At 42.0% G+C, this 15,942-nt stretch overlaps 1 protein-coding gene across 1 annotated transcript in view; it reads right to left on the bottom strand.

Moving 5' to 3' along the window:
• The window catches only part of ATXN10 (ataxin 10), a 116,321-nt gene that overhangs the window by 100,224 nt on the left and 155 nt on the right, over nucleotides 1-15,942 (bottom strand). Inside the window, exons 2-3 of the mRNA XM_063134344.1 lie at nucleotides 9,922-10,113; nucleotides 613-695 (exon numbers count right to left, since the gene is read on the bottom strand). Coding sequence (XP_062990414.1) covers nucleotides 613-695; nucleotides 9,922-10,113 — 275 coding nt within the window. The remainder of the gene's footprint in view (nucleotides 1-612; nucleotides 696-9,921; nucleotides 10,114-15,942) is intronic.

Genomic DNA, 15,942 nt, shown 5'->3' with positions numbered 1-15,942 from the left:
ACTACCATAGTTTTGAGAGTTCTGCAACAGGGAGAGGAAGTTGGGCATGTAAAGCCCTTTTGCTCAAACTTAACCTAACTTTCTGGTCTCTCTCAGTATTTCTTCCCATCCACCCCACCTCACCTCCTTTCATTTGATTATCTGCAGACTGTGACAGGAGAGTGCTGCCATGTCTTTCTTTTGTCTTATGTGGGATGGAGAGAGTGGATCTTCCCTTCCTTAACCAATGAGATGTTCCTGTTTTGAGTTTCATGGTTTCCATCAAAACTAACATGGAAGCCATTTTTATCGAAGGATAAAAACAAAATCCCTGTTTATAGGAAGTGTACACAGCAAGCTATGGCATTTAAATCTACTATTGACAATGTTCCACAAATAATTATATTAGTTTTAGTACAGAGGTTTGAGCAGCCGTCACAATAAGACCTTCCTCCAGATGACCCAACAGGGAAGTTAATGTAAACAGGAATCAAGTTGCATTTTCTCCAAGTTAACCTTATGACGAACTTAACAATGTATGGTCAAGTAGGTAAACAAATACATTTGTAAGTTAATAACTTTTTGTGGATTTATTTTCAGACCGCAGTACAAGTAACACCCCCAATATGTTACCTGTCAACAATGACTCCAGATCAGTTTCTACGTTCTGAAGCAACTGGATCAGGTGAACAGATGCCTCGATCAGACCCAAGTTCCTGTTATAAAAGAACAGTTCCAACATTAAAATTGAGCACACTGGGAGAGAGAACAGACAAAAGAGGAGAGGTGCCCATGACCAGGAGCTATAAGAGATAATGTAACCTGAAGTTCACAGATTAATCTGAAATAACTAGCAAAAAGATTTGGCTGTAGGCTTCTAGGGCATATCCTTCCAACTTTTCACAATGAAAACGGGGACACTCTTTCTTAAAAGTATATCCATTCTTGTCCTGCTAAGAGTTTAATATTACTAGACATATACACAAAATCTTAAGAATGTTTAATGTCACAATGCATCTTGATGTATTGAACCGCTAAAATTCAAAACCTCTAGTCTCACTAATCTTTTAGAGTTCTTTGAGAATGTCAATAGACTTGTAGACATGGGAGATGCGGCGGACATTATTTGCTTGGTCTTCCAAAAGGCTTTTGATAAAGTCCTTCATGAAAGACTCCTGGGCAAACGTAGCAGTCATGGAATAAGGGTAGAGGTCCTCTTTTGGATCAGTAATGGGTTAAAGAACAGAAGCAGAGAGTAGGAATAAATGGTAAATTCTCCCAATGGAGGGAAGTAAATTGTGGTGTCCCACAGGATCTGTATTAGGACCAACTCTTTTCAACTTGTTCATAAATGATCCAGCCTTGGATTGAGGGTGACTTGCAGCCCCCCTTTTATTGAAAAGGATTGGGGAGAAGGTGCGGTGGGGGGGGACGGGGACGGAGGTTCCCTGGCTGGGTGATGCGCAAGGCAGCCTGCCTAAAGTGGGAAGAGCTTGTCTGGCAGCGCCCCTCCCCCAGTAGGGGTGCTTCTACTTCTAAGCAAATGTGGCTTGGGCTGCAGCCCAACCCGAGCCGCATTTACTCGGAAGTAAAGGACAGTTAACTGCCAAGTCCACATGAATCTCTCTCTCTTGCTGGAGGGTTTTCGGCTGTGAGGCAGAGAAAGAGACGTAGGAAAAGGAAGGGAGGGAGGGAGGGGGAGAGAGGGAAAGGGGAGGGGAGAGAAGCTGCGCAGCCAGCCCAGTCCAGCCGAAGAAAAGGCACGCCCCTCTCTTTTGTCATCAATACCGCCCCTTGAAGACACGCCTACAGAACATCGGATTGAAAATGATGGATGAAAATACACACTGAAGTTTGAGTTGTATGCTTTCGCATTACCAAAAGAACCAGACTTTCCGTGTGCCTAAAAACATCGCTAACAGAATCACAGCAGGACATGGACAGTGTCATCTGAGTCCTTTGCATACAACGCACAGCGACAGCGCACTATAATGCTGGTGTGACAGAGCTCTAAGAATTGCCTCTGAGCAGGCACAGAGGTTTTTAACAATTGAAGCAATTTACTCTAATTCTGGGTTCCCCAGTGTGGGCAAGTTAATTTTGTTTTATCACCAGCCTATATTCTGGCAATGAGTATTTTGTGTCTGGTCACACCCACTGTGGCAGACATTTTGTGAATGGGAAAGCCCTCCTCACAGCAGCCATTTTAGAAGAGCACATATGGCATAGTCTCCAAATTCCAATTGTGCCCACCAACCCAAAAAGATTAGAGACCCCTATTCTATTTATTCTCAGATAGGTAGTATGCCACAAATAACTTATATTATCAAACAAGCCTCCATTCATCCTAAAACAACTCTCTTTCTTCAAAGAGTGCCTTCCTTTGGCATTCAGGCAACGCCTGGGAAGAGATCCTGATTTTTACTAACATGCTGACATTTTATCTTTGCCAAAGAATCAGACTTATCTCTAACAACCACAAAATTAACCAAGAAGGAATGAACAAATAAATAAGCCAGCAACATGTCAAATGTTCCAATAAATATTTATCAAGCATATCCAAGAGCACAAGGGTACATAAACAGAGCTGTCTAATTTCACTGCACAAGCTCTGTGAGGTAGGCTAGAAACAGGCACAGTGACTGACCCAAAATCACACAGAGCATCATGGCTCAGCAGGAATTTCTGAACTACTACTATGCAGAGTTCATGAAGAAGGCACTCTAGCGACATCATAACCTGATTTCATCTAGTCCAAGTTTATCTCAACTGATTTTAAATGCAGGGTTTTTATAAGATATGGAACTTTCTGTACAATAAGTTTAGGAATGAGCATCGAGCCAGAGGGCCTGTATTATCACAGAAACCATACCCAGTTAAAGTCGTACCTCCATGTCTTCATATTTCTAAGCTTATTTGCTTTGCTGCTTTGCTCCACAACCACATGGAGTTTCCAGAAGTCCATATTCTGTAGATGTTATACTATTTTCTGTTTCAAAATACTATATTTTGCCTTCCCACAGCATGAAGACAACATTTCCAAGAGCAAAATGCTAACGTTTATTCTAACTGTAGTCCACCACCTTTTTCAAATGACCTACTACCTAAATGGTAACAGAGTATGGGCTACCAATATACACAATTATGTCATTTATCCTTTAACATGCAGTTGTTAGGAATTGTGTGGGCAGTTCTATAATTAATGTTAAAGCATGCCCATGATGAAACGTTTAAGAGGCTTAGGTGGCTCTGGATAAAGTCAACACTGCCCATATGTATGATTCATCAGCATCATTTTATGCCATTTCAATACCAGATAAAAATGGCATGAATCCAGATGGATAAATAAAATGCTGATCAAGCGGTTATTCCATTAAAAAAACCCAAAAAAACCCATAGCCTCAGGACAGTAACTTTTTCTGGAATCAAAAACGGCCGTGGAAAGCAGTAGGGATGTGCTCCGCTTCTAATCGGACCGGCGAATTAGAAGCGGAGCGGGGGGCTTCGCCTGCCCTTAAGGCGGAGGCGAAGAGGATTGGGGGGCCGGCGGAGCGTGGCGAAGAGGATTGAGGTGAAGGCGGATCCTTCGCCTCGATCCGGAGCTCCGCCGGAAAGGTAAGTGGGGTTTACCAGGCCCTGCCGCTGTCGCTGTCGCCCATGTGGCGACAGCGGCAGGGCCCGGTAACCCCCCCCCGCCCTCCTCTCCCTTACCTGCCTCTGTCCGCGGTCTGTCGGCGTCTTCAATTAAGCCCGTGGTTCAATCGAGCCCGCGGCGCTTGCGGCCCAGACTTCCTGCTTGAACCGTGGGCTCAACTGAAGATGCCGATGGACCGCGGACGGAGGCAGGTAAGGCCCCCCCTCTCCCTTGGTCCCTTACCGGGCTCTGCCGCCGTCGCCGCATGGGCAGCGACGGTGGCAGGACCCGGTAACCCCCCCGCCCTCCTCTCCCTTACCTGCCTCCGTCCGCGGTCCGTCGGCGTCTTCAATTGAGCCCGCAGTTCAACCAGGAAGTCTGGGCGCAATTGACGACGCCGACGGACCGCGGACGGAGGCAGGTAAGGCCCCCCTCCCCCTTGGTCCCTTACCGGGCTCTGCCGCCGTCGCCGCATGGGCGGCAATGGCGGCAGGGCCCGGTAAACCTCCCGCCCTCCTCTCCCAGCCTTACCTCGCACCACTCCCCTCCACTGCGGAGCTCCGATTCGGAGCCGGAGCTCCACGGCGAAGAGGAGCGGAGTATGGGCAGAGCGGCGCGGAGCGGGGCGGGCCGATCCAAAATTTTCGGATTGGCCTGCGGGGCATAGCAGGGGGTCCGTGCACACCCCTAGAAAGCAGGCGCACTAAGCAAAGAAATCTATCTACTAAGAAAGCCTCAGACAACAGTTTGTTCTCCTAAAGGTAAAAGAAACTTTGCCCAACACACAATAAAGACAAATAGTTATTCCAAATTTTACTTCCTCATTAAGCAGTGACTGAGGTCATTACTAGCATCTAGAAATGTCTAAAACTGGCAATAAGCAGCTTTCTTCACTTACAAAAAATGCACTACAGTAAATTGATGCAAGCCCTTTTTCTTCTGCAACTAATCAGAAGCAAACTTTGTCCCCCCCCCCCAATAGTTTAACTCCGCTAAACAACCATGCCGTTACGAAAGAGGAATTAATTTACAGGATAAACTGATATTCCCATCTGCCTTCCTGAAGAATGGAGTGGCAGCATTACAAGGAATGTATATTCATTACACATAAAACTCAGGTGATGATTTTTAAAGAGCATCAGATATCTGAAACAGACTTAAATGAAATTAGTAACAAGTTCAGCCAATTTCAAGATGATGTCACACCTATCTAACTTTGTAATATTTAGTCCTTGAAATAAATGCCAGATCTTAAGCAAGTGTTTGGAAACTTGTTTCACCATGCTCAATGGGGCTTACCTCCCAGAAAATGTTCTATGGACTACAGCCTTATGGCCAGTTTACACAACTCCTTACACATAGAAAACAAGTACATCAGGAAGGATGCTTTGCAGAATTCTTTTCTCTAACATGCTAGCTTTCAACATAAGGAATTTTCATGGCAGAGATTTAAACATGCAACCCACTACTCAGCCTGAAGTGATATAGCTCATGAGGAGCGTTACCATTTGATGCTGCTGAATATATACATATTTATTTATTTATTTATTTATTATTTTATTACATTTATATACCACCCCACAGCCGAAGCTCTCTGGGCGGTTTACAACAATTAAAAATAGTAAACATTAAAAGTATACAAAAATTTAAAAAACATAAAAACAGTATAAAACAACAGTATCCATTTAAAAAATATGCCTCAAGTCTCAGGCATTTTAACTTTATAGCAGGGGTGGGCAACCTCCAAATGTTGTTAAACTGTAACTCCCATCATCCCTCACCATTGGCTATGCTAGCTAGGGCTGATGGGAGTTGCAGTCCAACAATACCTGGAAGGCTACCAGCTACCCTCCCCTGCGGGGGGGAAAAACCCTCTCCCATTTCCCCCTTTCTAAGTATCAAGTTCTTAATTATTCTGTGGAGCACAAAGTGTTTAAGTTAACAGAGGGTTCATCTACACCAAGCAGATATTCCACTATGAATGTGGTATGAAAGCAGTATATAAAATGCAGGAGCCACACTACTGCTTTATAGTGGTATTGAGGTGCACTGACAACTGTTGGGGCCCATTGACACATACCATCTACTGCTTTCATATAGCTTTCATAGTGTCATATCCTGCTTGGTGTAGCTGTGTCCTGGGCCCCAACAGTTGACAGTGCACTTCATTACCACTATAAGGCAGTAGTGTAGATCCTGCAGTGCACTTCAATACTGCTATAAAGCAGTAGTGTAGCTCCTGGCTTTTATACACCGCATTCATACCACTTTCATTGTGGAATATCCTGCTTGGTGTAGATGAGACCAGAGAGCAACTTGCTGCCTGATTAACAAGGACCATAGCACTCTGTGCGCCCACTGAACACACAATCCATACAGCCAGATTTCATTTAAAATACATACTGTGTTTGTACTCTAATATAAAATTCATAACCAAACAATGCTACACACTAATTAAAATACGCTAGTTTAAAGGATTAGCCCAATTTGCATAGTATATAATCCCCTTAGAAGTTCTCCTGCACAAGACCCAGAGAAGTAAAGTAAAATGATGTAAAGGGGAACAAAACAAAAGCTCCTTTTGATTTCAATGAGGTTTCCACAGGAGACGCTGTGAATGCATAATGACCTTACATTTCTGCATTCTGCTATGACAACAGCAATAACCTTGCATCTTTGAAGATGCTGTATTGCAGGGAAGGGAATGTTGCTAGACTATAACTCCCATCATCCCTGACCACTATGGTAACTGAGCCTGATGAAAGTTGGAGTTCAATGACATATGGAGGGCCGCACGGTCTCCACCCCTGATATATTGCACTGATATATATATATATATATATATTTTACAGATCTTCAGTGCATTCCTATACAAATACTTCTCCCACAAAACACTTAGCAGTTTACTCAGAAAGCTGAATTTGAGGCAGCTTGCTCCCAAATAAGTGTGCCTCAATATTTATGTGACTGATAGCATGAGAAAATCTCTATAAAACATGGCTTTATTAAATAAGCATTAGAATGTTTTAGAATTTATGGCTTACAGATGCATTCAGAATTGTGCGAATGAACCAATAACCCTTCACAGTAGTGAAAATAATAATACTGCCAACTTTCCAGGTCCTCTCAGTGGTTGGAAAACTATTAAAGTGAAACAGCTGGCTTAAACTGGGGTACCCAGAGGCTGGGGAACGCTGCATTCTGCAACAGCCAAACATTCAACCACAAAAACAAAATTCCCAGTTTGTGATTAGAGAAAATCTGGGGTTTGAAACATTTCAATATATAGAAGAAATATAAACTGTGTTTAATCACCATTATTGATGGTACCAGGAAATTGCTCTCCTAATGCATGTCCAATCTTTTCCATTTGTGCACATTTTTCTTTCTCTGCACCCTCCCTCCCCATCCCCCCATAAACAGACAAATATGAACTATTTTAATTCATAGGATTGGTGACATGTACATGTGCATCAAATGGTGACTTGCATACATGGATATGCCATGGACTCCTCAGTTTACATATTCCACAGCAATTCATCAAGTATTGTATAATCGTGTCAAAAAGGTCAAATGATGCATATGTATGAATGAAATGTCCCAGCGTTTGCTCCAAATTTATTAAGGTTTTCAACTATATAAACCTAGGGTGACCATATGAAAAGGAGGACAGGGCTTCTGTATCTTTAACAGTTGCATTGAAAAGGGAATTTCAGCAGGTGTCGTTTGTATATATGGGGAACCTGGTGAAATTCCCTCTTCATCACAACAGTTAAAGCTGCAGGAGCTATACTAGAGTGACCAGATTTAAAAGAGGGCAGGGCACCTGCAGCTTTAACTGCTGTGATGAAGAGGAAATTACACCAGGTTCCCCATATATGCAAATGACACTTGTTGAAATTTTCTTTTCAATACAACCGTTAAAGATACAGGAGCCCTGTCCTCTTTTTCATATGGTCACCCTATATAAACCTAAATATCTGAACCTATCTGTATCACATGACAATCTTTATATAAGAATGGTAAGAAGAGAAGGAACTGGATTCTGGGACTTTTCCCACACACCAACAGAGGACAAGACCTTAAGGGATAACGATTTCTCTCAAATTTTGAGCAGAGCTTTGCTAGGTATATTTTCTTGGTATAACTGTGTATATAACATCAACTCTCCAAACCCGAGATAGTGAAATAGAACTATTATATTTTCACCCTATATCATTCATCCTATACCATTACCCACATTTGTTCCCCAGAAACTGGTGTATATAGGAACACCACCTCTGGTACAACCCAGAGTTTTAACCCATTATTTGTTGTTGGGTTACAAGTTTGAGTTGTTTCGCCTTCAACAACCCAGAGTTCTGGGTTCAGACATCATTGCCAACAATCCAGGAATGGGGTGTGCCTTGGTTGTTCAGAAAAAAGCAGACACGGACAAGCAGTCAGGAGCCAGCATACTCATTCATTTCCAACTGCTTGCAAACAACCCATCGTTAACAAAAAGTGGGTTGTTAAAACATCTGAACCAAGTCAATACGACTACCAGCCTGATCCTGAATTAATCACCTAGAACTCAGTCATCTTGATTCATGTGTGAAATGACCCTGTAAACCACCCCACTACCATCATCAAGACCCAACAGTTCAATACTACACAGACACATCTACAACAATTGAGTGGTACCTACTCTTAATTCAGCCACACAGTCCTTAATCCAAAGACCTGTGCTAAGGAAATATCTGTAAACACAGCTGAATAATTTGCTTCAGCAACTCCTCAGTGAATTGTGTTTTAAAATAAGGGGGAATTGGACATATACATACAGACACACCCTAAATACACAGAGACAATTTCTGTCATGCATGAACAGCAACTTTCTGGACTGTAGCCCTATTGAATAAAACCAAAATCTAATTTTATGTCTAAATATTCTCATGAATTTGCCCAAACACCAGCTCCCTAAAACTATAGAAAAAGGCTGTTTTTGCAGGTTTCTGCACACCCAATATGTCTTTCACCAATACAGAACCAATGTTCTAGTTGACAACAGGAAAGAATGAAAAAGGCCAATGAGAACACAATCATGTTTAGGGGAGTCAGTAAATAAAAAAGGTGACTGAACCCTAGGAGAGAGATTTCGGTTCTTTCTTTTTACAAAGCTCTGGTTTTCACTAACAGATTTTTGCTAGTTCTGGGTCCTTTTAGGCCATAGCTTGCCTTCTTTTAGAGAGAACTGGAATTTCTTACTTTAACCATGTCCCTTTTGAGGCAGCAGCTTGCCTTTTCTGAACTAGCTTTCTGGAGCAAGATGCCTAGTTCCTAAGCAGCTTAATTCAGTTTTCATCCATGATTTTATTTTACTCACTGGTGTGGTGATTCTTTTTCTTTTTAAACATTCTCTTCACTGCCTACTTGTATTAATTTCCTATTTGGACTTGACTGGGTCTTAGACCTTGGACTCTGGCAATGGTTCCCTCCAGCCCACAGTAGCCTCTTCTCTAGACCTCTGCCTGGGACAGGTAGCTATACATCCCTTTCAATTCCACCACCCCTTCCTTTCCCTGTAAAGGTTTGGACTACACTCATATTAAAACCTTCAAACATTGCATTTAACTAGTTCGGACTGGTGGAACTTTAAATGGAGCTAAATAACAATTCAAACTGCTGCTAGTTGGGGCTACTATTTTGTATGCAATAGATATTCCATTTGCTGCTCTAAAGGTGCAGCCCTTTGCATGTTTAAACAGAAAAAAAATCCTACGACTTTTAATAATGTGCTGCTTTAAATGATGTAGTAGTTTTGAATGTTTTAATTATATGTATTTTATGGCGTTTGCATTTGTGTTGTACCCCACCTTGATCCGGAGGGAGAGGCGGGTAACAAATAAATAAATAAATAAATGTATTATTATTATTATTATTATTATTATTATTATTATTATTATACGACTCCCAGCATTCCCCAGCCAGTCATGAGGTTTTTCCTAATATTGTTTTCTAATAGGTCTCAGCAAGAATTAAACTGTACCTTACTTTGCAAATATACTTTTGAATATACAGTATTGAACTTTTAAATAGTCAGAATAAGCAATCTCATTTTCACCAGACACAAATAATCTGCTATTAATATGCCAAGAGTGGATGCAACAAGATGACGTGAACTAGTAAGGAAAGAAATGCATTTCAAAGACAATTTGCTTCAAATGTTAAATCAGATATAAAGTAAGTAAGGTGAAACAAATGACTGTATTAAGCTTTAAAAAATAACTATGCAAGCTTGTGCCTACTAATGGGGGCCACAACTATACCTCATAATATTTTGATTATTCGCACACTGAACACAGGCATTCCGAAGGCATCTGAAACACTGCGATAGCAGAAGCAAATGTGAATCCAGATGTGCTAGTTTATTGGTGTCCTTGCAGGTCACATTAATTTCATGTGAAGCTTTCTTCAAAATTTGCAGGAGATTTTGGAACAGGCTTTCAGTTGCTGCTTCCCTGAAATGAAAAATAAATGTGAAGTGAAACAAACAGTATCAACAGTGCATGAATAAATGCATTAAAGGAGGAAGATGCTGTTACACCAGGCAAGTTTTCTTCTTGTTAAAGAAAATGATAATCCAAGATGTTTCCATAATTTATCCTAGATGGGTCTAGAAAAAGAACAAATACAAATTTACCTGGGCTTTGAAATAATTTACTGATGGTACAGAGGAACTCAAGTATTTTCTCAGGCCTCTACAGGGTCCGATTCCTAAAACTGTGAAGCCAGTTCATAAAAATAGAAGTATTTCTAGATCTAGTGCTAAATATTTAAGATCCTTGGTGTGAAGACACAAGAAGATTTATTTATTAATAGCCACTTTTCTTCCAAGAGTTTCCCAGAAAGTCTCCAATCCAGACTATGACCAGACCCATATGTGCTTAGCAAGACTGCCATGTCACATACCTTCATAATATGAGAAGGCAACCATCTGGGTCTCGTCAATGCTTGGATGGGAGAAAGGAACATACCCTATTTCTTTGATTCTAAGATACACTTTTTTACCATATAAACATCTCTAAAAATGGGGTGCATCTTAGAATCGCATGTGTGTCTTAGGTGTGTTTTTTTTCTGTTGGTGTTACTGAAATTCATGTGCGTCTTACAATCGATGGTGTCTTACAATCGAAGAAATACGGTACCATACCATTGGTCCATCTAGCTCAGTACTGCTTACACTGACTCCTCTGCATATGAACACTTTAGGCTTACAATCCAAAGAACCATGAAACTAACTCCATGAGTCCAAGGGGGCTTTAAACTTATGTTTCCTGTAACAACATAGCAACATGTTTTGAAAATGAAATCCAACAGCTCAAAAAGAAAAAATTAAAAGTTCTACTGGGCTGGCAGAAGGCTCTTCCAAATATTTCTTTTATATTATTTATCATGAAATATTAGCATTTGTCTCACAGCAAACTGGGAATTACTGGTATGTACCATCAACCTTGGCATTCTGCTGGACCAGCTATGTGAGGCTCAAATACGGTGAACTGTACTGAAGTGGCTCTCTTCCTGGCCTACCATTCCAAAGAATGGCATTAAGGGATTGGATCTTGACCCCTTGGCCATTGTGCTGTGGACTGCCACAGGGCACAGTCCTGTCACCAATGCATTTAAACATCTATATGAAGTTGTTACATGCAGTTATTAGGAAATTTGGGATGAGGTTTCTCTTTTACATGAGTCAGGTGTGCCCTGGGTTGTGAACTGGATGAGATGCAGTGATAGGCTGGTTGAGAGCAAACCAAATGAAACTGAATCCTGGTAAGATAAAGTGCCTGTGAGTGAGTGGTTCCTGGGTCTAGAAGTTTACCTGTCTAGGCTGGGGTTAAAGCCAGCCTACAGGTAGATAGGCTGGAGGTGCTCTTAGATTTATCTGTCACTTCACGACCAAGTGACCTTGGCAGCAAAGGGTGCCTACTACCAACTTCAGCTGATATGATCCATTCTAGGACAGGGATAGTCTGACCGGTGATCCATGCATTGGTAACTTCAAGACTGGATAATTGCAATGTGGTTTACGTGGAGTTGCCTCATTCAACTTCTTCCTTTACTATGATTTTTTTCCTTTCATATGTTTTTTGTGGCATTTAGAGATTTAGCGTCCCTCAGAAATTGTGTGTGAAAAACTGGTGGTTTAACTTATGAAAAGAGCCCTAGACATTTATTATATGCAACTGTAGGAGTGAGATATAAAAATGACTAGAAAACTTAGCAATGATGGCTTAATGATCAGTTGTTGAAGTAGATATAGATGGTGTGAAGGACAAGGGGTCTGACATGAGTTTTGTTCTGATTCATATTAATGCTGCTTCTGTGTCTGCCAGAATGTGTATTTTTTGTGGCCCGAGCTTCGCTGTCCCAGGCTTGGGTGGGAGGGAAGGAGCTGGGCGTGCCTGCCAAGGTCATCTTTGCCTGGCATTTCCAACACCCACTGTAGCACCTGGGGATTATCAGAGGTGCTTAGAAGTCAACTCGTTTCAGCTGTGGAAAAGAATGTGGGTCTCGCTCCTGCTGGGAGGGGTCGCCAGAGGCCCGGGAAGGGCATTGGTTCGTTGGGATGGATCATGGGGCCAGGTGGCCGAAAAGGGATAAAGTGTCTAGCGTGGAAGAGTCTCCATCTTCTTTGCCGGATGACACACGTGTCAAGGGAAGATCAGGTCCGCGCAGTCACAAGGGACTGCTTGGAGTTAGTTAGGTTTTTCTTACGTTTTAATATGTTGGGCTATTGTGGACAAGGTCAGCCGCCGCTGCGGCGGGGTAATGGAATGACTGATGATTTTATTGGGGTAATTGCTAGCTTCCTTTCCTCAGCTTTGTTTCTCACTCCTTTCCCCCCCACTTTCTTCCCCAACCCACCCTCTTCCCTGTCGCTTAGCTTTTACTGACCAAGGCCTTGCATGTTAGTCTTAGTGGTGTTAATAAACTTGCTTTGGTCCTTATTGTGTGTTTGTGTTTTATTCTTGGAACATCTGGCTCTTCCCGGTTGTGGACAGGGCTAGGAAGGCGGGTTGCCTGGGAGTCTAGGACGTTTGGTCCAGGAGCCTACCTTGCAGGGACATCAGGTGGACCCTGACTTCCATTACAGATGGTGTAGGTAAAAACTATTTGGTGGTTTGATATTTCTAATGTTGGAGGGCAGTTTTATGTTTTTGATAATAGAATGTTATTCTTCTCGTTTGAATTTGTAGAAGTGAATGTATTTATTTGTTTTTTGTCCATGGTTTAGTGATATATGACATTTGGATTTTATGCAAGACTGTTTTTAAATGTCTATATTTTGTTGTGTTGCAGGCAGCCCCTGAAGAAGAAAAGCTGTTCTCCAAAATTTTGAGCAAGCACGTAATAAAACAGACACTTTTGTGACCCAGTCACTTGTTTTTCTTTTTGGATTGGAGTGCCTACCTGTTTCGATTTAATATATTGACCAGTTAATGTGCTTAACTTCCATGTGGTGAGTGACCGGGTAATAAACACTGTCCACTGCTTATCATGCTCTCCTGTTTATCATGGTCATTTGTGAACTTTCTCTATGATGTCCAGTACCCAGTGTTTGCTACAAATTCTCCATTCACCTCACATTAACACCAGTCACACTGTAACCAATACAAATCCCACACAACCTGCAATAAACATACAGAACTATTGCACCACTTGCTGGATTTTTCTCCTTTAAAATATTTCTTCCATGTGCCAAGCAGATGTTAAAACACCTCTTTTCAAATCTTTCCTATGGTAAACATCATTGCTAATGCTTTAACATCATTAGAACAAAAAGAAAATCAGACAGAAGAACCAATTTAATTGCTATCTTCCTGTAAGCAGAAAGAGGCAATCTCTCAAGAATTTTTCTGCATATACCACCATAATATTAAAAGACCAAATATTCAAAGTAAATTCATATTAAATTAGCCATAAAATATTTTGGACTTCCAACAGTCTCAGGGCCAGCTTTGGCATGGACCTTGTGTTCATTTAATTTGTTTTTCTGCAGCATTTATTTTAAGAAGTGTTTTTGGATATATTCATGAAAATTATAGACTGCTATTTCTGCTTTGCTGCAATAATGGTCATCAAAGTCCAGAGCCGAACATGTTTCTGCTCTAGAGTTAGGATTACTTCAGGTCACAGGGGACAAGGATGCCCACATTTATATCTGCCAACATGGGACAACTATGACCAATTTCAATTATTCTAAAAATTAGGACTCAGATATTGGCCGGGATCTAAAGAGGCTCCATAGGCTCACAACAAATTTCTGACTTTCTTTTTTCTTTGAACAACTGACCCCCAGTCCAATAAGCCTCCTTGATTTCAGAAGCAGTTTGCCATGAACCATGATTAGCCATAGAAGGAATGCCATGTATGAAGCAGCTCCTAAAAATGATCCTATGAAAATCATATTATTCTGCTTGATTTCCAATGTTTGTGTCCAGTTGTTAGACTATAGTAATACTTGGCTCATGTGTTTGGATACCGCCAGTGATCCCTTCGTGAGTGTTTATGCAATGAACATGCTACAGTCATTTATCTAAATATAATCAAGTCACGTTTTCAAAGACTCTTTAAAAGAAAATAAGGAAAAAGAAGCTATGAGCTGCCAGTGAGGGCTAAACTGAATAATGCTGTCCTAGAAGATGTTTAAAACTCCTCCGGATTCAAATAACTAGTTCTTTGAATCCAGTTTGTTCCTTGAGCTTTTGGTGACAAGGTGCAGCATAGCGAGGACTTATTTTTAACTACTAGAATCCAAAGGTACAGCAGCGAGCCAGGCAGTGAGAGAGAAAGGGGAAGCAAGATACACTCTGACAGAAGAAGTAACTTCCCCTCATACATTGTATATAGACAACCATCTGTCAGGGATGCTTTAGGGTGGATTCCTGCACTGAGCGGGGGGTTGGACACAATGTCCTTATAGGCCCCTTCCAACTCTACTATTCTATGATTCTATAAATAAAAAGAACATAGGGTGACCATATGAAAAGGAGGACAGGGCTCCTGTATCTTTAACAGTTGCATAGAAAAGGGAATTTCAGCATGTGTCATTTGTATATATGGAGAACATTGTGAAATTACCTCTTCATCACCACAGTTAAAGCTGCAGGAGCTATACTAGAGTGACAAGATTTATAGAATAATAGAATAGCAGAGTTGGAAGGAGCCTACAAGGCCATCGAGTCCAACCCCCTGTTCAATGCAGGAATCCACCCTAAAGCATCCCTGACAGGTGGTTGTCCAGCTGCCTCTTGAAGGCCTCTAGTGTGGGAGAGACCATAACCTCCCTAGGTAACTGATTCCATTGTCGTACTGCTCTAACAATCAGGAAGTTTTTCCTGATGTCCAGCTGGAATCTGGCTTCCTTTAACTTGAGCCCGTTACTCTGGGAGGATCCAGAAGAGATCCTGGCCACCTTCTGTGTGACAACCTTATTTGAAGAGTGCTATCATGTCTCCCCTCAATCTTCTCTTCTCCAGGCTAAACATGCCCAGTTCTTTCAGTCTCTTCTCATAGGGCTTTGTTTCCAGACCCACTGATCATCCTGGTTGCCCTCCTCTGAACACGCTCCAGCTTGTCTGTGTCATTTAAAAGAGGGCAGGGCTCCTGCAACTTTAATTGGTGTGATGAAGAGGGAATTTCACCAGGTTCCCCATATATACAAATAACACCTGCTGAAATTCCCTTTTATTATTATTATTATTATTAATTTATATAGCACCATCAATGTACATGGTGCTGTACAGAGTAAAACAGTAAATAGCAAGACTCTGCCGCATAGGCTTACAATCTAATAAAATCCTAGTAAAGCAATAAGGAGGGGAAGAGAATGCAAACAGGTACAGGGTAGGGTAAGCAGGCATAGGGTAGGGTAAAACTAACAGTATAAAGTCTGCACAACAGTTTCAATGCAACTGTTAAAGATACAGGAGCCCTGTCCTCCTTTTCATAGGGCCTCCCTAAAGAACAGGAAGTGAAGACTAGGCTACCTGGCTGGGATTTCCTGCACCTAGGCTACCTGTTTTATAAAAAGAGGGGGACAAGGCATTCCGTCTCCCCACCCACCCCTTCTACCCTCATTTCCCTCCGCTAAGGAGTGGGAAACAGGAGGCTTCCGCTTAGGAAGTCTCCCTTAACGCGCACACGCCGTCGGAAGGGAAGGCCCCGCCCGCAACAGGAAGACACGCAAGCCCCGCGCCCGGGCCCGAGCCGCCCCGTGGCCGCGCCTCTGACTTCCCTCCCCCACCGCGGTCTCCCCCGTCGGCCAGAAGCCCACCTGTGGCCCC

Source organism: Elgaria multicarinata, chromosome 9, assembly GCF_023053635.1.
Source record: "Elgaria multicarinata webbii isolate HBS135686 ecotype San Diego chromosome 9, rElgMul1.1.pri, whole genome shotgun sequence".
In the NCBI taxonomy this organism is placed as follows: domain Eukaryota; kingdom Metazoa; phylum Chordata; class Lepidosauria; order Squamata; family Anguidae; genus Elgaria; species Elgaria multicarinata.
This window is presented reverse-complemented; position numbering and strand designations above follow the sequence as displayed.